General features: G+C 60.6%; 1 protein-coding gene across 1 annotated transcript; it reads right to left on the minus strand.

Moving 5' to 3' along the window:
- Positions 1 to 25: 25 nt before the first annotated feature.
- Positions 26 to 18,878, minus strand: COL9A3 (collagen type IX alpha 3 chain). The gene is made up of 32 exons (XM_043479283.1): positions 18,654 to 18,878; positions 18,003 to 18,071; positions 16,790 to 16,825; positions 16,106 to 16,177; positions 15,384 to 15,437; positions 14,214 to 14,249; positions 13,979 to 14,002; positions 13,684 to 13,737; positions 13,326 to 13,379; positions 12,875 to 12,916; positions 11,736 to 11,792; positions 11,301 to 11,354; positions 10,631 to 10,684; positions 10,369 to 10,422; positions 9,921 to 9,974; positions 9,495 to 9,548; positions 8,844 to 8,897; positions 8,213 to 8,266; positions 8,068 to 8,121; positions 7,878 to 7,922; positions 7,699 to 7,752; positions 7,567 to 7,620; positions 7,058 to 7,111; positions 6,880 to 6,951; positions 6,527 to 6,562; positions 6,017 to 6,061; positions 4,712 to 4,744; positions 4,400 to 4,546; positions 4,184 to 4,238; positions 3,575 to 3,757; positions 1,473 to 1,550; positions 26 to 680 (listed from the first exon to the last, which is right to left on the minus strand). The coding sequence occupies exons 1-32, from the start codon at positions 18,861 to 18,863 to the stop codon at positions 490 to 492; spliced, it is 2,187 nt and encodes a 728-aa protein (XP_043335218.1). The 5' UTR covers positions 18,864 to 18,878; the 3' UTR covers positions 26 to 489.
- Positions 18,879 to 21,406: the final 2,528 nt, after the last annotated feature.

Genomic DNA, 21,406 nt, shown 5'->3' on the forward strand with positions numbered 1-21,406 from the left:
AGACAAGACCTTTGTATGGAAGGGATACCGTACATTAAATTCTTTATTTTTTTTTTGTAATACTGTGGCCAGTCATTAATCTGAAGATTTCATGTGTCATTTTATTGAAGTGATATCTTAGTCTTTACACAAATGCCATGTAAATAAGTTGCTGACTGTTCTTTCTCTCGTGGAGTTGTACGGAACCTTCTGTGTGTATACCCTCAATCCCTCTGAAATGTTGGCCTGTATCTGAGGTATGACGTTATAGCCGAAGGGACCGTTGTAAATTCACGTGGAGACGGAACACTTCTGACAGCAGCTCACTGAAGCATGCTCTCGGGGACCAAGTGTCCAGTCGTCACTGCTGAGGACGAGGAGGGGTGGCCTTGCTGGATGGCTTGCTGGGCGGCATTTCCCATTGATACCAGGACGCCACTGGTCCCCGCAATCCTTCCAGAGCCCGCTGTTCAGTCAGCACCGCTTTCTCACTTTTCCTGAAGTTGTGTTTTAGGAGCTCCGGGGACCTGACTTCTCCCCAACAGCTGCCATCACGGCTCCTTGGCAGGCGGAGGTATCGCAGATGCCAGGAGGCCCCTGAGCGCCAACGGCACCAGGAAGGCCAGGATCACCGGGGAGCCCAGGCTCGCCGTGAGCTCCATCTCGGCCGTCTTTGCCGACGCCGGGTACACCTTGCGGTCCTTGAGAGCCACCAGAAAGGTGAGTGGAGACACAGAAAGGGGACATCAGTGGAGTGTCCATTAAGCCAACCCAACTCTTGTGTTTCTCTAGCTCGTTTCTTAATTCTAGGAGGGGCCCAGGGGAGGTGCGCTCAGGCTGGAGGGCAGCGAGGGCAGAGGCCTCGCAGGGGAGGACGGGCCCAGGGTGCGGGAGTTGGGGTTCTGTCCTAAGCTGGGCAGCGTGGACCTGAGTCAATCGGCGCCGAGTGAGGAATGGGTCTTGGGTGAGGGATGGGGGTGCTGTCGATGAGGGTGGTAGCCACAGGGGTGGACTGTGTGGGGGCACCTGAGGAGGTGGACTGCAGGTGGGAGCAGAGGAGAAAGCAGGAGCCGGGGGTGCTGACGGGTGTGTATTGAGGTGGCCTCAGCATGTACCGCCCCCCCCCCCCACCAGAAGGCACAGAAGGGAACACGGCTGGGGCTGCCCTCCTCCCTCTTGGCAGAGCATTTATATTTGACATGAAAAATGCCAACACCCAGGGTACACGTGGGTCAATTAAGAGAAAATTCTGTTAGAACTGAACTGAAATGCCTGATGGCTTTAGTTGAATAGAATCTAACTGAATCTACTTTAACACAGGGTGATCAGTTCATTGATTCAGCTTTTCCATATAAAAGTGGTTACTGAAAGAGCTCCTGACCCCGCCTCTAAGAATGGTTTGCCAAGAGAAAGAAGTTGTTCCATTAGAAGGCGACTAAGTGTACCCGTCCCCCAGATGTGCCCGTGTGACGTTAGTGACAGTGGTCTCGTACCTTGCAGCCCTTGGTCTCCATCAGGCCCATCCAGGCCCTCGCCAGCCGAGCCTTTGTCTCCTCTGTCACCCTGGTTTCCTGTCAAGAGTAAGTGACATAATCATATGCTTAGCAGCCCTGATTCAAGTTCAAAGACAGACTGGCTGTGGTGAGTGGTGATCCGCCTTCTTACAAGCAGGGTGCCCGCTTTCTAAGCTTTTTACTGAATCAAAACACATTTAGAAAAAAAAACACATTTAGAAAAGGACACGCAGCAAAGTGTCGGGCTCAATGTCACCCACTTGTGTGACTCCCCAGTATCAGAGCATCACTCTTGGACTAGTAGCTTGTTCAATCTGAGCGTTTGCCCTGTATTCCTATGTTCAACATGAGTTTTGACAGTTATTTAAGGTGTTTTCAAACACCCCCTGAACTGTGTTCTCTGCTCCCTCACTCCTGGCTGCTTTTGGTCTCTGTGGCCCTGGTGTCTGGAAGGTGCGCTAAGGCCCGCTGCGAGCGCCCGCTGGCCGCCTGTGCCTGTGTGATGCTGGCTGCAGGACCTGGGGATGTTCCGGGGAAACTGAGCCTCTTGTCCACATAGTGATGCTGCTTGAGGCAGACAGCTGGGCTGGGGGCATCTGTCCTGCCTGATGCTAAAAGCAGTGACACCAGTTTCCTTTCAATTGGTGTTTGTCATTTTTCCCATCACAGAAGGTAGCACACCTTCTGCAAAGGACTAGGAGTCCCAGGGCCGGGCAGTCAGAGCCTCCCATGGGTCCTGGGCTTTCCTCGGCCTCTACAGCTCCCTGACCCGTTTTGTCCTGGGGAGATGGACGTCCAGCAGTGACAGTGGCATCTGTCTGAGGACCTACAGAATATGTTCTCTTTTAACTCAAACAGTAACCCTCAGGCGTCCCCAGCCCGAGGCAGGCACCCCAGGGAGCACAATGACCCTGTAGCCGAGTGGCTGCCTCCACTGACTCCTGCCACGCTGTTTTTCTGAGAATGAATGCTGTTTTTGAATTTTATTTTCAACAGTCTTTACGGCATTCAGATCCCTATTTGGATAAAACCTTGTTGGTCTGTCTTTGGGGGGAACCATCCCCCCGCTGCAGACAGTGACGTCTCCAAGACAACAGGAAGCTGTCTGACAGTGAGCTTCGGCTGGCCAGGGAGGAGAAGGGCATCTGACGGTGTTTGCCCTCTAGTGCTGAACATAGTCTCAATGTCTTTACAGTAACGAAACGATACCACCAATTACAGAAGCAGTTTCATCTACTGAAGTATTTAAACTTAACGTCACAGATGAAGAAAGGAACTCACAGAAGTAAGTTTTGTTTTTCTTAAGCTGTTTCTCAGAAATAGAAAATTATTTTTTTAATAAGTTTGGAACGAACTAGCAGCAATGAGGAGCTCTAAATCCTAAATTTGGGCTGGGAGGCTGGCTGACCTGAGACAGTCAGACTGTGGTGGCAGACGATGTATAATGAACCAAGTGTTCAAGGCCTTTTTTAGAAGAGGTTAATGGCCAGCAGTTCCCACAGCCGTGTTACTGTGTGGGCACTGAGCTTCCCTCGATGGCACCATGGCAGGGGGTCAAGGTTTCCGCCTCGTTTCTAAATTACCTCTCCTAGTTCTTAAGATGCGTTTCTCAATTTCATAACTTTTGCCTTTTGCCACAGAAATGTTCACACATGCCAGTTTTCATTACAGGAACTGTTCTTACGTATAAATGGGGCTCCTGTTGGTTCATTCCTCACATTCTTCTCAGTCCTCCCCCAAATGTTGTTCTAATGAAACTTGAGAAGAACATCACATTTTGGAAAATGTTGTCATACCCTTGGGTTTAATAAGGAGCTGGGCCCCAGAGCATGAAGGGCTGTACCCCAGACATCTCTAGTAATCAATTAACCTCTGGGGCTTTTCTAGAGGAGCCCGTGGGGAGGGGATGGGAGGAGAGCGGAGGGGAAAGGTGGGGCCCCCGAGGCCTCATGTCAGTTTCCCCTCTGGGCCTCTTCCCCACCCTGTCCCCATAAGGGAGCATCTCTGTGTGGAGACTCTGCGTGGAGACACCGGTGGGGGGCTCTAGTGTGTGGCTGCATGGTGGGGTGGGCTGCACTCACCTCTGGGTCCAGGGTCTCCAAGTTCTCCTGTGGGACCTCGGTATCCAGGGGGCCCTCGAGCCCCGGGGTGACCAATGGAGCCTGGGGGGCCGGGGGGGCCTGGGGGACCAGCAGGACCTGGTCGCCCGATGGAGCCCGGTGCTAGGGGCTTCCTCAGGTGCGCGGCTAGCTGCGCGATTTGCTCTTTTGGAAAACAAAGATCAGACGTGTATTCATCAGAAGTGTGTTACGTGAAGTGTGAACATAGTGCCCTTCAAATAAAGCTTGTTCATTGACTGCAAAGGGCTGTAATTGCTTTAGGTCCGTGAGAAATGGTGTCAGTATGCTGTCCGTGAGAAATGCTGAAGAGCAAATCACAGCCCTAAGGAATGCTGAGGGGAAGGCACCCACCCAGTGCAGACCCCAGGGACACCGCAGTGGGCTTGGCTGGAAGGTGATGGAGGGTGGGGATGAGGGTGGGGTGGGGGTGAGGCTGGGGGTGGTGGTGGGGGATGGGGTGGGGATGGAGTGAGGGTGAGGCTGGGGGTGAAGATGGGACCTGGTCTGGGGGTGGGTGAGGCTGCAGGCACCGTGGACCAGGCAGGGTGGGGCGGGATGGAGGACACTCACCGCTGACCAGCCCCCCACACAGCTCCCTGATGTGTTGCTCGCTGGCTTCTTTCCCCTGAAATTCACCCCCAAATCCATCATCATATTGGGGGGCCCACTTGGATTTCTTTGGGGCACCCCCACTAACACCAGGAACCCTGATTGTCTGGAAAGGACTTCATCTGGGCCCAGGAAGAGCCCAACATGCAGGAGCACTGGCTCCCGGGGGAAACGTACCGGGACCCCAGGTTTTCCAGTGATGCCGGGCACGCCTCGCACACCCTGGAGGCCCACGGGGCCAGGGGGGCCAGGGACGCCATCTACGCCGCTGGTGCCATTGGGGCCCTGGATGCCCTTAGGGCCCAGCTCCCCGCGACTGCCGGACTGGAGGGAAACAGAAGCAGGGCAGGGGTCATGGCCGAGCCACCTACAGGGGCTTCTCCCTCGGAGCTGGCAGCTTCGCACTTCTGACCCACATGGCCATCAGTGCCCCAGAGCCAGCCTGGGGCCCCAAGGGGGCTGGGGAGCCAGTGTCTGCCAGGCACTCACCTCTCCTTTGGGGCCAACAGGGCCGCTGGGACCCTGGAAAAGAGCAGAAGGGAAGTTGTGCACTTCAGTTACTTGCGTGTTGTTGGCTGTGGGAACTAGTTCCCCAGGAGCCAGCCTTGCCCGTTATTAGGTGGGGATGAAGAGAAAGCAAGTCACCCGTGAAGCTGCTGTCTGATTACACGACAGCATCCACAGGGGTTACTCCTTCTTACTCTAGGTATGTTTCTTTTATGTTCATAAATATTGTATATTCTTTTTATATTTTTATATTGCTGAGATTGTATTGTAGCTACTGATGTTTTTAAACTTATTTTCCCTGAAGTGAAGTTGCTCAGTCGTGTCCAACTCTTTGCGACCCCATGAGCTGTAATCTACCAGGCTCCTCCATCCATGGGATTTTCCAGGCCAGAATACTGGAGTGAGTTGCCATTTCCTTCTCTGGGGGATCTTCCCGACCCAGGGATCGAACCTGGGTCTCCTGCATTGCAGCTAGACGCTTTACCGTCTGAGCCATAGGCAGGGAAGCCACCTCATTTTCCCTCAGCAGTGTTATTAGCAGCAGTGTACTTCTTCTCACCCATGTTTATTTTGTTCTCACTCATTTTATTGTTACACACAAGGTGGAGCTGAGGGTCTCCGTGGCTGAGGCCCCCCCTTCTCCAGTTGTGAACCCGGGAATCTGCCTGGCAGGATGTGGACAGGGACTGGGGGGCACCAGCCAGCAGCCAGATGGCCCAGGACCCCTCCTCCACCTGGGCCGCTGTCTGGTGAGAGCCCGACGCCAGCTCCGCTCCAGCCACAGACGGTGCCCAGCACCCCAGCCGGAAAGGTTGGCTCTGGGCTACAAGGTTCTGCTGGAGACGAGGGTCCTGGACTGAGCCGTTTCCAGACTTAAAGAAAGGCTTGGTCACAGAGCCAGAGACCTTTGCCACATGGGGCCACGAAGGTCCCTGTCTCCAGACACCCTGACTGTTCCCTATCAGTCACCTTCTGAAGTGTGACTGTCTGTCAGTTCTATCAGCCTTTTGTTCTATCAGCTCGGTGGAAACAGCATTTTCTGTAGCTCAGTCTCAGCTCTGGCTAATTCATACTGAAAAGTCACAGAGGGAGTGTGGAGAGGGGGTGGGGGACAGAAGACCCCACCACCGGGCCTGGGGCCGCCCACCACAGGGGACAGCACAGGTCCCACCCTCTGCCTCGGGCCTCGACTTGGCCCCAGCCCCACCCCACAGACCTGCAGATGCTGCCCTCCCCGCACCCTCCCCCCGACCACAAACGTGGCGAGAGGCCGCCTGTCACACTCACCAGTTCTCCTTTATCCCCAGGAAGGCCGTCAGCACCCGCGATGCCCTGAAACGACACAGTGCTGAGCTGCCGACCCCCATTCTTGGTGGGAGCCGTGCCCGAGACCCGGGCCTGGGTGCCAGGCTGACAGCGAGCAGAGCCTCAGGTGGGTTTGGGCTGTTTTAGGTCCTCCTGGTGCTCCGGGGGTGGGGGGGCAGTCAGCAGCAGAGCTGTGGGCCCCTCTCCCACCCTGGGCCCTCCAGAGAAAAGGTGCTGCTCCTGGGACCCAGACAGTCAGCGGGGAGCATGCCTACTCTGAAGGTCCCTGAGAAGCCCCCCAGGCCACAGGCAGCCTCTGTTGTACCCAGGAGCCAACTGACCCTGGTCTGGATGGTTGCTCTGAGTCGTCAGCCTGGGAAGCCAGGAGTGGGGGGCAGCGACAAAGCTGGAATGAGGGAGGGAGAGAAGGAGGTGCCCCCAGCCCTGAAGACAGTGGCAGCCCCCCAGCTGACCTGACCACCGATGTCTCACCTGGTCACCCTTGGGGCCGGAAGCTCCTCCCGGGCCCTGGTCAGAAAGGGGTGAGCGTTAGAGGATCGCAGCGGGGCGAGGGAGGGGGCCAGTGCCCTTCCTCCACTGTGGCGCCAGGACCAGCTCAGCACACAAGGGCCCCTCCCGGACACTTGGCATCCTGGCCTCTGAGCGTGATGGGAGCCTAGCCCCCAGCCTCCTCCCTGATGCCCCCAGCCCCCGAGTATCAGGGACAACGGGGCCCCCCAGTGCTGACTACTAGACACCGACACTGCCTGTGTGTGTGCTATGAACTGTGGGAGGTGGGATGAGGGACCTGGGGGTGCAGGGATTCCCGCTGGGACAGCACTTACCCGGTCGCCGACGCCACCTCGGAGGCCTTGGGGGCCCGGCAGGCCAGGGTCTCCTATGCTGCCCTTCCGGCCCTACAGACAAGTGCCCAGCTTGTCAGCCCCACAGAGGAGCCCAGTGTTGACCTCTCCCCAAGCCTAACTGGCCCACCTGGGCTCTCTGGCCCCAAACCTCACCTACCTGGAAGCCACGGACGCCAGGGGCCCCAGGGGGGCCTTGTGGGCCCAGAGCCCCCTGAAAGACAGAGGGAGAGCGTTAGTCCAGCTCCACCTCCCCTTGGGGGCTGAGCAGGCAAAGGACTGGACCCCAAGCCATCTGGCCCAGTTGCTGGGGGGAGGGCATCCTGGGGGCAGCTGGGGTGGCAGAGGTTAGGCCCTGGGACCCTGTGCATTAGCTGGACTTGGCACCAGGCACCGATTCCCCTGCTGCCCTGGGCACTGAGGCTGGTGGTGTCACTGCTGGGTCCGTGGAGGGGCCCGAGGCGGGGCTGCTCCCTTGGCCAGGTGCCGGGTGCCGGGCTTCTGTGCCCTCAGCACAGAGTCTGAAGGACAGGACAGCTGGGGCCCAGCCACCACCATGTCCCAACTTTCACAGATTCAGCCCTTTCATACCTCTAAGATGCCACCCCAGCCCGCAGAGAAATGGGTCCCAAGCCCATTGCCCCCTGAGACTTCATTTCCCCAACTCACCGCTGAGCCCCTGTGTCCAGCCTCTCCACGCTCGCCGGGCATGCCAACATCTCCCTATACTCGGGAAGGGACAGAGGGTGTCAGCGGGCTCCATGTACACACGAGTAGGGGGCAAGGGCTGCAGATACTCACAGGGACACCAGGCTCTCCTGAGGGGCCGGCCTCGCCCAGCTCTCCAGGTCTACCCTGCAGGGGAGGGGTGAACCCTGAGTGCCTGCCTGTGGGGGGTGGGGGGAGCCCTCTGCCCCCAGGACCCAGACTGTGGCTGCGCCTTCCCCTCCCCCTCTCCCCAGGAGAAAGCAACCACGTACCAGTTCTCCTTTCTCACCCTTGGACCCTGCTCGTCCGGGGAGACCCTGTAGGTCAGAGGTCAGCACACAAGGTGAGAGGCAGAACACCCTGAAAGTGAGGGCCTCCCACAGCCTCCCTGGCCTTGATGCAGAGACCCCACACGCACCCCTGCTTGGGGTAGATGACCACCCAGTAGCCGCATGCACTCACCGGCAGCCCGTTGGGCCCCTTCTCTCCAGGGGCGCCATGGCGACCAGCTTCTCCCTGTGGAGTTTGAGGGACATGTGCTGAGGTCCTTCAGGCTGAATGCCCCGCACACCCTCCTCCTCTCTGCAGACCCCCAGCCAGGACCAACCTTTTCGCCATCGAGTCCTGGCAGGCCATCCCTGCCATCCTTGCCTGGCATGCCCTGGGGACAGGATGGTGTTAGGCCGCGTGAGCCGTGGGCCCCCTCCAGGCCATGCCCTCCCAGGCACGCCCTCCAGGCCCTGCCCTTCCCCACTGCCGTGCCGTGGGTCTACCCTCCTGGACTCAGGCAGGTGGTGACCTGTGCTGCCCTCTGATCGTGAGGTGAAGGCAGGGAGGATGCACCCAGACCACACTCTGCCCCTAATGCACCAAGACTCTTCACAACACTCCAGGGAAAGTCTGCTGTGCCCACTTTACAGACCAGGAGACTGAGGCCTGGGAGCCAGGATCTGACCTGCCTAGTTCCACAGGCTCGACCAATTTGGGGATCACAAACACAGTCATGTACTGGGAGGGCGGCAGGAGGACAGCCAGGGTCTGTTCCTCCCCCCACCTCCTTTAGCTCTGCCTCCCCACCACCAGCTGTGCTGCCCTGTCCTCTCAGGCTCGGGTGGGGAAGGAGCCAAGGGGCCAGGAGGAAGTGCGGGTCTGGGCTGAACGTGGGCACAGGGCCAGGAGAGCCACACAGGTCACCCACCCCGCCCCCCCACCATGCACTGGCAGCCGCAGACACTCACCGGCTCTCCACCAGGCCCAGACATGCCGGGGACGCCTTTAGGACCAGGCCTGCCCTAGGGGACACGGAGGGACCACAGTCAGGCCTTGGGGACTGCTCTCCCAGATGTGTCACTGGGTCCTGGGAGGGGGACAGGAGCCTTGCCCACCACTTGCTAGACTCAGGATTGGCTGGGGGACAGCTGTGGGGGCCAGGCCCAACCCCTAGGGAAAAAGGCCTATCAAGTAGGAGCTATCTTAGGGTCTTGGGGGTGCCTTTCAAGCCGGGGGAAGACGAGATGGGTTTGGAGACGGTCACTTCAGTTCGTTTTGGGAGATGCCTGATTATCTCAGGGTCACTTAACCCAAGAGTCGTGTTTTCTGTTGCTCCATCTTAGCTGGGCAGTCCTGGCACAAGGTCAGGCCTCACAGCCCAGGGCCTCTTGATGGACGTCAGTGGTCCTCTGGCCCCTGCCCGGCCACTCCCGAGAGGAGCTTGTTAGGTGACAGTAGCTTCAAGGAGCCACAGGGGGAACAAGGCCAGGGGGTCCCCCTACCCCGAGGAGAGGGCAGCAGCCCCAGGCCCCTGGACTTGCTGTCTGTGTGCCTCTCCCACCCGCATGGACCAGGTTCTGCCCAGGAAGGACCCAGAGAACCCAGGTTCTCTCACTTACAAGGTCGCCCTTGGGGCCGCGGAACCCCTCTGGGCCCCTCTCTCCTCTGTCGCCCTGCAGTGACAAGGGGGGACAGGAAAGAGTTAACAAGGTGGGGGGACGGGTGACCCTGCCGAGGGTCGCAGAGGCCAGAGGGACCCCAACCACACCTCCACCTCACTTCATGTCTGGAAAGCAGGGTGCAGATCTCCCATGAGGGCCGGGCTGACTCTGGGAAACACCCCTGCGCCCAGTGTTCCCGGTCATTCCTCTCAGGCATGCACCCAGGTGTGACACGTGTCCCCCAGGGGAGCCCATGGGACAGTGAAGCCCCGGGAAGGGCTGGGGCAGCCCAGTGGGCCTGGGGAAGGCGACGGTGAGGAAGAGAGGCGAGAACGGAGCCGGGCCTGCAGGGCCCGCCCCACCCCCCCTCAGACACACACATACCGCTTTCCCAGGGGCTCCTGGGATCCCGGGGGGCCCTCGGAACCCGATGGGACCCTGTGGAGGAGAAAGACCCTGAGCCTCTCATCAGAGGCCTGGGGGCATCCCCAAGGCACCCAAGTCCATCTGGAGAGGCCCTCCCAGGAGCTCCCCAGCAATGCCCACATCAGCACCCCATTAGGGTCCCCAGGCCTCTCCCCCTCCCCACATTTGCCAAGGCCTCCTCACCCGATGCCTGCCGTCCCTCTAGACCCACAAAAGCCTTCACAGGCTCTGGTTTGGGGAACCATCCAGTGAGTGGAGTCCAGAGACAGCCCTGCCATGGCTACGGGTGAGGACCCACACTCACAGGGCCCACCTGACCTCTGGAGGTGGCCCCCAATGCCTCTTGACCTCAGGCTGGCCCACAGCCCCTCAAGGGCCAGGGAGGCGGGGAGGCTTGTAGACTTACCCGGTCCCCGGGGGGTCCGAGTGGCCCTGGAAGTCCTCGTAGGCCCCGTGGACCCTGCAGGGAGAGAGCTGGAGCTGTAGGGCCCGGGCCAGAAGTCCCCTAGGAGTGCACACCCCCCAGGAGCCACGGAGACCCTGGTCTCCCCTAGAAGCCCCTGGTCTCAGGACCCCCACCCAGTCCCGTCCTGGGGGTTGGTGGACCACTTGCATCCCTGAGCTGTTCACCCCACATCCTCACCCATCCAACCCCTCTCCCTGCTCACCTGCAACCCCACGGTGCCCGGGATACCAGGGGGTCCAGGGGGGCCGGGGTCACCCTGCAAGAGAGGCGCAGAAAGTGGTGGTGGGTGGGGTCAGCCCCAGCTCTCCTCCTTGCCCTCTACCCTCTACCCACTGCTCAAGCCCTAGTAGTGGGGGACATTGCCCTGACCTCACAGCTGTGCCTCCAAGGCCAAGGGGGCGCTGGCTGTCTTCCAGAGAGGTTGCACGCTGTCCTCCCTCCTAGCAAGCACCCAGCCCTCCCCAGACACCTCCTCCCAGTGGGGGTCAGCTGCTCACGTGGCAGTCTGGCCACTCCCATCACGCTAGAGGGGCCCTAGTCTGCGGGTAAGGACAGACACACGTCCTCCAGGGCAGTGGCCATGAGGGAGTGGGGCGGGGCAGCGGGCCTGCCCAGGCTCAGGGAACCTTTTTGTGAGGCCAGGTGGTGGGGGTCTGTGCAGAGACCCTGCCCCAAACCACTGGGCGCTGGCAGGCAAGCCCAGAATGGGGGGATGGGGGATTCACAGAAGTCGCTCAGTCAGGGTGCCCCCATCTGCCTGCCTGAGAAGCAGCCAGCACTTCCTCACTCACCCCAACCCCTCACCGCAACCCCATCCCAGCACCTGTTCCTCCCCACCCCCTGCCGGGTTCCACCCCTTGGCCAGCCTCCACCTTTTCGCCATCCTTGCCGACTTCTCCGGGCTCCCCTTTGTAGCCGGTGGGTCCCTGAAAGACAGAGGTGGGCAGACAGTCACGGCCCCACCCCTAAGCAGCCCTAAATAATTAGGCCTGCCCAGCCCACCAGCCAGCTGGGGAAACCAAGGCCCTGGTGGGAGGAGCAGTGCTGGACCAGGATGGGGGTGGGGGTCTGAGACCAGCTTTCCCCGCACTGTCTCTCGATGCCCCCCATCCCGGCGGGTCACCAGTGTTGAGGGGACAGGGACACAGCAAGGAATCCTGGCAGGGTGGGACCCCAGCCCCCCTTGCTTCCTGCAACAGCCCTGTGACCCCACCACCCCCTGACCTTGGCCCATGTGGGGGCCCGGTCACCTCCTAGGGAGTGTAGAGGTGGGTTGGGGTCTGTGTCAACCCTCAGTGGCTGCTCACCTTGAACCCTGGCATTCCTGGGGGCCCTGGGGGGCCTGGTGGGCAAATGGCTGGGCACTGTGGGGAAACAGAGTGGTCAGACAGAATAGGAGCAGGCGCTGAGGTCAGAACATGGAGGCCCTGAGATGGGCCATTTGGCACAGGTGAAGGGGACCTTGGGCCACACGGGGGCTGAGACAGGGCCTTATTCAGGGCCGCCGCGGGGTGCAGTGAGGCATTGTAGAGCCAGGCCGCAGCCACCAGCCCCTCGAGGCCGCCTCCACACACCCGGCTCCGATGTCTCAGCCCAGCACAGGTTCAAAGTAGCTATTCAGCACGGTGGCTGCTGGCTTCACAAAGGGGCCTTCATCACACAGCTCGGCAGCCAGCCCTGCTCAGGGTCCCCATGGTGCACGGAGGTGCCAGAGGGAGGCGTGTGTGACCCTCGGGCATCCCCAGGGTCTGGTGTGGGGGCTTCTGGATCATTCCACAGCTCATCTGGTAGAGCCAGTGATGTCACCCTCCAGTTGCTCCCTCAGCATCAGGGGCCCAGCCATTCTCCTCTTTCCAGAAGACCCCTGAAGCCTCCCCAGGGACACCAATGTCAAGCCCTCAGGACACAGGTGGGGGCAAGAGGGGCCGGCAGGGGCACAAGTGGGCTAGCTGGGCCAGGCCAGGCCCTCTGTATAATAACTTACAACCAATCCTTCCAGGAGGCTGGGTGTTGGCCCACGAACCCCGGGCCTCCAGAGTTGCTGTTCTTACATGAGAGGCAAAGCTCAAATACTAGACTAGCCTGAAAATTTCTGTCTACCCTGCCAAGGTGGTCAAGCTTGCCCTGCGTGGCTAAAACCTGGCCTTCACACGCAAAGCCTGGCTGTGCCAAGGAGGAGTGGAATTGGTCAACATGTGATTTTGCTTAAATTAACTTCCGTTTGCGCTACCGTGCATGCCAAGGAGATGCGATAGTGCAAGGCTAGACTGTGGGGTGGGGAGAGGGCAGCGCAGGGGAGATGCTACACCCAGAACTGGTGCTGCCTGCACTGAGCCTGTTCCTAGGGAGCCCCCATCCCTGCCTTCCTGTGCTCTCCAGATGGGCCCCCCCTCCCACCAAGACAGGCACCCCCACAAAAGGCTTTGAAAAGGCTGCATGTGCCCACCTGAAGATCAGTAGCACCTTCGGGAAGGACCCCTGGGTGACCCTGAAACACAGAGATGCCAGCTTCGACACAGCCCTCCACCCTCCCTGCCTACAACCCACCACTCGAGACCACCATGGCACTCGGGCTCTTCATCCCCCAGTGGCCAGTGCCAGTTACTGCTGGCCCCCTCTGCAGGGTGTGTGACAATGACAAAAACCATCTGCCCTTGGGATGGGGTGGCCCCAGACCTGAGCCCCACTAGTCCAGGTCAGCTGACGCACCTGCTCCAGCCTGGCCGTAGCCCCTGTCTGGGGTGTGGCCGGGACTCTCCCTGAAGACATGGGTCCTGGGGCTGGCAGCCCGGGGGCCTGAGGATGGGCACCCTGGGGACAAGGGAGTCCCACCCACCAAGCAGTTACCCATGCCTGAGACTCGCCCGAGAGCTTGAGAGCCTCTGCCCAGTACTCACAGGGGGGCCAGGAGGTCCCGGGGGGCCAGGGAGGCCTGGGAGTCCTGAGGGTCCCTGTGGGAGGGGTTATGACTCAGAAAGAGCAGGAGCAGCCCCCACCATGGGTGAGGCGACCAGCCACCTCCGGAGAGGAGCAGCCCCCCTACCCAGGACCATGCAGTTACGGTGCCGCCCACCTGCTCGCCCCTCCCCCACCTTCTGCATCCTGAGATCCACTCTGTCTCTGGACTTCAGCCACTGAGGCCCACCAAAGAAGAGGGGAGGGAGAGGAGGGGTGCAGGGAGCAGGTGAAGAGGGGAGGGAAAAGGGAGGGAAAGACCCCCATAGTTGCCTTTGGGGAGTCCTGGCAGCCACTCACCGGGGGGCCCCGGAGGCCAATTCCACCTGGTAGGCCGCTCACCCCTGCCTCTCCCTGGGGAGGTAAAAAGTGAGAGAGGGGGCTCTGCACCCAAGGAGCTCTGAGGACCCAGGGCAGTTCAGACTCTGTCCTGTATCCCCTCACAGGGCTGGCCAGCTCTCTTTAGGGACAGGGACTCTGTCGCCCCACCAAGCCCCACCCTCACCCTGGCTTGGGACCTGGTGACCATGTTGGCTCTGAGTGTGGTGGGCATGTTTGGGGCGAGGGAGCGGGCACGAGGGTTGTAAATACTCACAGGGGGTCCAGGGAGGCCTTTGCCCTGCAATGCCAAGAATGCGATCAGGGCTTGCTGGGGATGGGAAGGGGTTGCCCACCACCCACCCCATCACCCTGAGCTGGTAGGTGGTCATTGGGGATGAGAGGATACAGCCAGGATGGCACCCAGGATCTCAGGAGAAGCTGCAGAGGGGCTGCACTTGGGGAGCTTTGGGGCCCTCAAGCTCCCACCAGGAGGAGACACCAGTACTCACCCCCAGCCCAGGTGGCCCTGGGGGTCCCAGACTTCCCTGCAGGAGGAAATGGGGTTTTAGAGGGGCTGGCAGAGGCACCATGCCTGTGTGTGCAAACCCGTTCCCCTCCCTCCCAAGTTCATCTCCCCTGAGGAGGGGTTCCTGTTTCACAGAAGACTGACAACAGGCAGTGAGTGGGGGGCACCTCTGATGTCCCAGGGGTCTGGGTCCAGCCCTTTACCAACAATCCTGCAGAGGAAAAACCAGAACCAGTCCCACCTTCCTGGGAGTGCTGCTGCAGGCAGGATGGACCACCAGGTGTGACCCATGTGACTCCTCCACACAGAGGAGCTCCATGGCCAGTTCCTCCAGGAAGCCCTCCGACCTTGGCCCACAGTAGAGAGCCCCAAAGCTCCAGCAGCCACCTGCCTGTCAGCACCCTCCTGGCCCTCCTCCTGCCTGTATCCCAACTTCGAGGTCCTTGTACTGGAGGCCCCTCCCCTCCTGTGTCCCAGGCTCCCAGCAGAAAAGCCTGGAGCTAACCCACTTTCTCCCACCCTCCTCCATCTCCCACACCCTCCTCGGCATCACCAAAGCACCTGCCCTCCTGCAGGCAGCCACTCTCTTCCTTGTTGCTACTCAGAAAGCTCCGTAGCCCAGTTCCCAAAGGCAGTGCTGTGCCCTGGGTCCCCCCACACCCAGCCCCCTGTCCTCTATACTCCAGGGCTGGGAAACAGTCATTCCTTAAAGCGGGGAAGGAGAGGGAGTGTTGGGTTCAGCTTTGCTCTCAGCACCACAAGAGAAGTTAGTCAACCAGAAAGAGGCTTTGGTGGACACTGGTCAGACTCAGGGGACAGGCTGGGTGACCATGGCCCCTCGGGTGGGCACAGAGAGAGAGGCACTGGTTCACCACAGGAGGAGGAGGGCCAGCCATGCCCCCCACCATGTCAGCCACCAGTCTGAGGGCTGGGGCAGCTCTGCCCAGATGGGGTGGGAACAGGGAACGTGCCACCCTGGGTCCACCTGCCCTCCTGCCCCCTCCACCCCACATCAGGGGCGGGGCCCAGCCAGTCCAGTCACGGCAGCTGCCCTCAGGACCCCCACCCTGTGGACAGGTGGTGCTCAGCCAGACTGCCCCTGGCCAGGACCTCAACCCCAAGCTGAAGCCACTGGACCTGGTGCCTGCCTTACCCGTTCTCCAGGAGCGCCCTTGGGTCCAGGAGGTCCATCCTGCCCATTCAGACCCTGGGGAGCAGATGGAAGGAGGACTGGAGGGGTCGCACAGGAAGGATGTGCCCCGCTGGGGGAAAGAGCCAGCCATGGGCCCTTCTCTGACTAAAGCCAGTCCAGAGAGGTCACAAAGACTGGACTGGTACCTCCCCCCACTGGCCCCACCCACCATCCACCTGGTGTGCTGTGCTGGGGGGAGGGGGCAGCCAGTGGGAAGCCAGTAGCTGGAGCCCCTGCTGGAGTGGACAAGCCCAGGGAGCAGGAGAGTTCCCCACTTGGACCCCCTCCAGTGCTCACAAAGCCCCCGTCCTGGGGCCCCGCCTTAAGCTCCTGAGGACCCCTGATGCAGCCGCCAGGGGCTCGGAGGGGCCTGGATAATGGGCCTTTGTTCCCAGAGAAGCGAGAGCTGGCGGGACTTTCGCCCCTCCTGTGTGCTGGCGCTGTCGTCTGGCGGACAGGGCCAGACACTGACGGGTCTGGGACGGAGGCCAAGGGACCCCGCTGGGGGACCTCTGGAGATCCTCTTGGGCCAGGCTCTCCTGTTTGAGCTGGCCCAGCTGGAGAACAGCAATTAAACCTGACTCCTGGGTGCTGGGATGGAGCCCCTCCAGGCAGGAGGGGGTGGGGGCTCGCATGAGGAGAGGAGGGGAGGGGGAAGGGAGGGGAGGCGCGGGCACACTCACATCCACTCCAGGCAGTCCAGGCAGCCCGGCCTCTCCCGGTTTCCCCGGCTTCCCTGGGGCCCCTTTTGGTCCCTGTGGGGGGAAAGGGCAGAGGCGTGACAGAAGCTGAGCCAGAGAATGGCCTTCACCAAGAAGACAGATGTCCTCCAGTAGGGCCCGAGGAGGGTCTCTCCACCAGAGCCCCACCTCTGTGCTGCCCACAGACCCTGGCCCAGCTGCCCACCTTTGCTGGCGCCTCCTCCAGCAGTCCCCTACCCTTCTTTGACCACATTTGTATGATACTCACCTGGATGCTTCAACCTTCCCAGTGAAGGGCCAGGGTACCCTCTGTGAGCCTAGAGCCCTTAATTCCTGGCCTGAACAGCTCCAGGAGGGTCACTTGTGGGACCTCTGATGAGCTGGATGTGCAGGGTTGTGTCGATCCCTCCCCTGGCCTTAACAAGCTTCAAAAGCCAGACCCTGCCCTGAGAGGAGTCAAGTCCCACCTACTCCCCTCCCACCCCTTTCTGCTCTGCCCCTCCTCCCAGGCCTCCCCTTTGGTGACCCAGGGCCCAGCGTGATGGGAAGGGATGTCAATGACCCCTCTGTTATAGGCCCATCCCTCCCCTCCAGAATAGAAGGAGGCCATCCCCCCCAACCACACACACATACACACACAGCTCACACCGCAGCCAGGACACTCACCGCGGGCCCAGGCAGACCAGGAGGACCAACTTCTCCCTGCAGAGAGGACATGTCATGTGACCAAGCGTCCCCAGGGAGCAGAGCTGGGCCAGAGGAGGCTCCAGAAGACAAGATGGAGCCCCTCATCCTGTCGTCCACACCGGTGGGCCTCTCCCTTCCAGGGGCAGGCACAGCAGTGGGTGGTGGGGAGAGGGCAGGTGGTGGGGAGAGGGGTTAGCTGGACAGATTGGGGCTTTTGAGCCCACTTTGAGGGCACAGGAACACCCCAGAAATGATGGGAGGTATCATGAAGCCCACCCCTCCACCTGCCTGAAACCTAGTCAGAGGTGGCAGTCCCCACTTACAGAGGAAGGCACCCCAGCACCCTCCCCTCTGATGACCACCCAAAGCTTCCAGGCCAGGTATTACATGGAAACGTCCCTAGAGGGAACAATGGGGCCTGGCTCCTATTGGCTGCGGAGCCTTGGGGTGCAAGGGGCCCAGCCCCACCAGGAGGGGAGGCTGCCTGGGTCCAGGGCCCAACATGGCTGCACTCGGCAATGGCCCTTCAGAGGGGGTGGGAGGAGGGAGACTCGGGCCGTCAAGAGCCGGGCAGGCCCCTGGGACTCAAAGAGCTGAGGACTGGTCAAGGGTGGCTCCACCGGGAACCAGCACTGGTGAGGAGAAGCCCGGAGGGCCCTAACTTTCATGGCCTGGCTGGGCCTCTCTGGGTCCAGAGCTCTCACCCCACCTGGATCTGGGAGCAGGCTGTGGGGTCTCATCTGCTTCCACATGGCCAGGGCCACACTTAGGCTGGGGCACCTTGAAGATGACAGCCCCCCAGCCCCTTCAAGGCTGGCTCCAACCTCTAGTAGCCACGGAGACCCTGCTAGGGGGACAGGCCCCATGCCTGGGCCTTTACCTCCAGAAAAGAGGAGTGTGGGCCCTCCAGGGACCCAGAGACACACGCCTCAGGGCCCACACTTCCAACCCAAAGAGCACTTCACAGCCACCCCCACCTGTTCTTGGGAGACAATCCCTGAGGGGTCCACTCCCAGAAGGAGCAAGGATCATTTGTCCCATTTCACATCCCACAGGGGTGCTCATCACCCCCAACATCACCCCAGCTCTGGGAGGTGGACTTCGTTTTCTCTCCATCAGGCCTGGGGCTCAGGGAGTTTGGGGCCAGAATGAGAACCCCACAGAGACTTCCCTATCATCCCCCCAAACTCACATCAATGCCATCCTTGCCTGGCTTCCCAGGTGGCCCTTGGGGACCGGGCGGGCCTCGAGGTCCCACTTTCTGAAATGCAGAAACATCATCAGGTGGCAGCACCCCATGCTCTCCCACTGCGGGCCCCCCTAGTTGGCCCTGGGGTTAGCCTGACAGAGTACACCCTCCTCTCAGTCCAGAGAAGAGCTCGGGCCTGTGCAGGGGCCTGCACCACCCCCCTCCCCACTCCCCTTCAGACCTCCAGCGTCCCCTGCCACCTCACTGGGCCAAGAGGGACCACGTCCGAGGCCCACGAGGAACAAAGGCCACATTGTGTGCCTCTGGTGGAGATGCAGCTCTGGCACCACCCCCACTGGGTGAGGACAGGGCAGTCCCTGAACTCATCCCCAGGGTTTCCTTGGGGGCTCAGCTGGGGGAGGGCGAGCCTGTGCCCAGGTGGTACAGAAACTTTGCAGTGACAAGACTGTGCCCACCATCCCCAAGTGCCCCGGAATTCCTGGCTCCCTCACTGACTCAGGGAGACTGGCTACAGGGGGCAAGTGGGGAGCTTATTCTCTGGCTGCGCTGCTCAACAGGTGACGGCAGAGCCACGGACCCCCACCCTAACTGCATTCAACGGTGAGCCCTACGCGCCCCGGGTCCCACGCTCACCTGTGCCTCGGTCAAGGTTACAGTGGCGGCCAGCAGCTGCCCCAGCAGCAGCAGGGCCAGGGTGGGGGCTCCGGCCATGGCTGCACTCGCACTCTGAGAGGAGCTGGCGGGCGGAGGCAGGGGCCTCGAGCTGTGCTCGGCGGGCGGGGCTGGTGGTGGGCCGGCCAGACGCCAGTTCCCGCCCCGCCGGCCCTCGCACAAGCCCCCCATTCAGCCAGCCCACCTGGGTGGGCGGGGGCTTCTGCATCGCCCCACTCCCTGCTGAGCCAGCCAGGGAAAAAAGAAACCCAGTGGCATTTTTGGGGCCAGCCTCTGAGTTAAAATTATCCTGGGACCGGTGAGTTACACACACACACCTTTCAGCAAAAGAGAAAGAGGCTCTTTTCTCACTTGGTCCTGGACCAGGGTGTGGAGGGAGAGCCCCACGCTGAAGGCTCCTTTGAAGAAAGGGCAGTCGTGGTCCTGTCAAGGGGCTGGCCAAGTCACATTCTCCTCCCTGGGGTCCTGAGAGGGACCCCGCTGCCCAAGGCCCAGGAAGTCCTTCAGAGAGAGTGAACACATCTGTGCCAGGGACCAGACAGGGCCCACCAAGGACCCCGGTCCCTGCCGTGAGCAGAAGTCCAGGGCCATGCCTGCCAGGCTGGGACCCCCCCCTCACCGGGGCCCTCACCCCAAACTTTAACTATACTGAGTGGTCCATGCACCTGAACCAGCACTGGCAAAGGCCGGACTGTCACCCAGCACTGCCACCCCAAGAGGAAAGTGGGGGCCCCACAGAGAAAGGAAGTGCCCCAGTGATCCCGGGCTCGAGAGAAACACAGTGGACAGGGGCTGGCTGCTCCTTTCTCACAAGCTCGGCGAGCTGTGCTTCACCTGGAAACACATGGGGACAGAAGGGTGAGGGGCAGCACCTGAGGCCAGGGGCACTCAATGTCCCCCAGGGGGACACTCAAACATCCAGGTCACCTACAGAGCCCCGATTGCTCAGAATCCCCAGCTCCCCGCCACCTGGCATCAGAGTCTTTAGAATTCCCTAGGAAATGAGGCTTCAGAATTTCTGCAGGAGGCAACTCAGAGCTTCTGAGTCGATGGAGGAGGTGCGTGGAGGCAGACCTCGCAGTTAAGAACCTCTCTTCCCTTCCTCACTGGGTTCAGCTGTGAGCCGCTCATCAGGCTTGGCCACACCCTCCAATCTTTGTTCAGTCGCTAAGTTATGTGCAACCCTTTGTGACCCATGGACTGTAGCCAACCAGGCTCCTCTGTCCTCCACTATCTCCTGGAGTTTGCTCCAATTCATGTCCATTGAGTTGGTGATGCTATCTAACCATCTCATCCTCTGCCTCCCCCTTCTCTTTTTGCCTCTAAAGGGAGGGAGAATTATATCAGGAAGGGACAAGAGAATCTACAAAATTCCTGCCTTCTAGAGTGGCTCAGATGATAAAGCATCTGCCTGCAATGTGGGAGACCCAAGTTCAATCCCTGGGTTGAGAATATCTCCTGGAGAAGGAAATGGCAACCTACTCCAGTATTCTTGCCTGGAAAATCCTATGGACAGAAGAGTCTGGTATGTTACAGTCCATGAGGTCGCAGAGAGTCAGACACGACTGAGCGACTTCACTTTCAGGAGTCATCCTAGGACATCCTCACAGATGCAGGGTGGGGCTGTGGGGCTGGAGGCGGGGCAAGCCACTCCATCCCACCCCCACTGACATGGCCTTTCGCCCAACCCCCCCTTCCTCCTGTACTTCCATGCCTGACATGGCAGGGGCGCCAGAGGGCTCCTGCTGGACCAGACTTGGGGAAGCCTTGCTGTGAAGTCAAGGAGAGACCGGGTGCCCGGAATCCCATTCCCCCATCCTAGCCCTATGCAGACTCTCCCACCTGCTGCCAGGAAACACCCTCCCTTGGAGAGCAGCCCCTGTCTTGAAGCCCCAATAGCCACAGTGGCCTGGGGAGAGGCCAGGGGGCCGGCTTCACACCTACCAGCCAGTGTCCGGGGTCACTGCCCACATGTCTTGGGCCATCACTCTCCCTGAAGCTTGCAGGTCAAGTGGGTCTGAGCGGCCTGCCAGCCTATCCCCAGGTCCCGCTGCTGGGCACAGATACTCCCCTCCCCCAGGGTTGCTCTAAAGGGGTCTTCTCCCTCCAGGCTTCAAGCTTTTCCATCTGAACCTGAGCCTGATAATGGTCTGGATAAGGACCCTGACCCCTGGGGTCACTGTATGGCCCACACTAGCCCCAACAAGTGACTTTAAGTTTGTCTATCTCCCCCCGCCCCCACACACAGGACGGGAGCTGTCGGGGGAGCATGTTAGCGGGAAGCAGGTCCCAGCTCCCAACCCACAGAATGAACTAGGCTCCCTCCCCATGCCCCCACCCCCAGGTGTGAGCTCCATCACTTCCACCTGTCGGGAGGGGAGAGGTCAGCCCTGGCCACGGGACAAAGCCAGGCTGAGGGCAGCATGCCCTGTGGGTTGGGGGCTGCTGAAGGAAGGAGGCACTCTGTTCCCATGCCAGGTTGGAGGGCCCAGGGTCCCTGTGTGGAGGACCCATGGGCTGAGAGGCGGCTATGGCTGCTAGGGCAGGGGCAGAGGGGACAGAGCCAGGGAACCACCACAGAGCTTGTGCTCTAAGGTGCATCACAGAACCCCAGTCAGGGCACACCCGACACTGCTCCACATCCTTTAATCGGTGACAAAAGGCAGCCTAGGGACCCAATGCCCAGCCCCAGAGGCTCTGGGTGGCCGTGCGAT

Source organism: Cervus canadensis, chromosome 10, assembly GCF_019320065.1.
Source record: "Cervus canadensis isolate Bull #8, Minnesota chromosome 10, ASM1932006v1, whole genome shotgun sequence".
NCBI classification, from domain to species: domain Eukaryota; kingdom Metazoa; phylum Chordata; class Mammalia; order Artiodactyla; family Cervidae; genus Cervus; species Cervus canadensis.

Bases quoted from the DNA above. Each gene is read 5' to 3' on its own strand.
- COL9A3 (XM_043479283.1), bottom strand. From the start codon at position 18,863: ATGGGGGGCTTGTGCGAGGGCCGGCGGGGCGGGAACTGGCGTCTGGCC. The intron at 11,793-12,874 runs GTGGGCACATGC...GTTTCCCCACAG, and splicing joins AAGGTGCTACTGATCTTCAG to TGCCCAGCCATTTGCCCACC. The intron at 7,753-7,877 runs GTACGTGGTTGC...CCTCCCCTGCAG, and splicing joins AGGGTGAGAAAGGAGAACTG to GGTAGACCTGGAGAGCTGGG.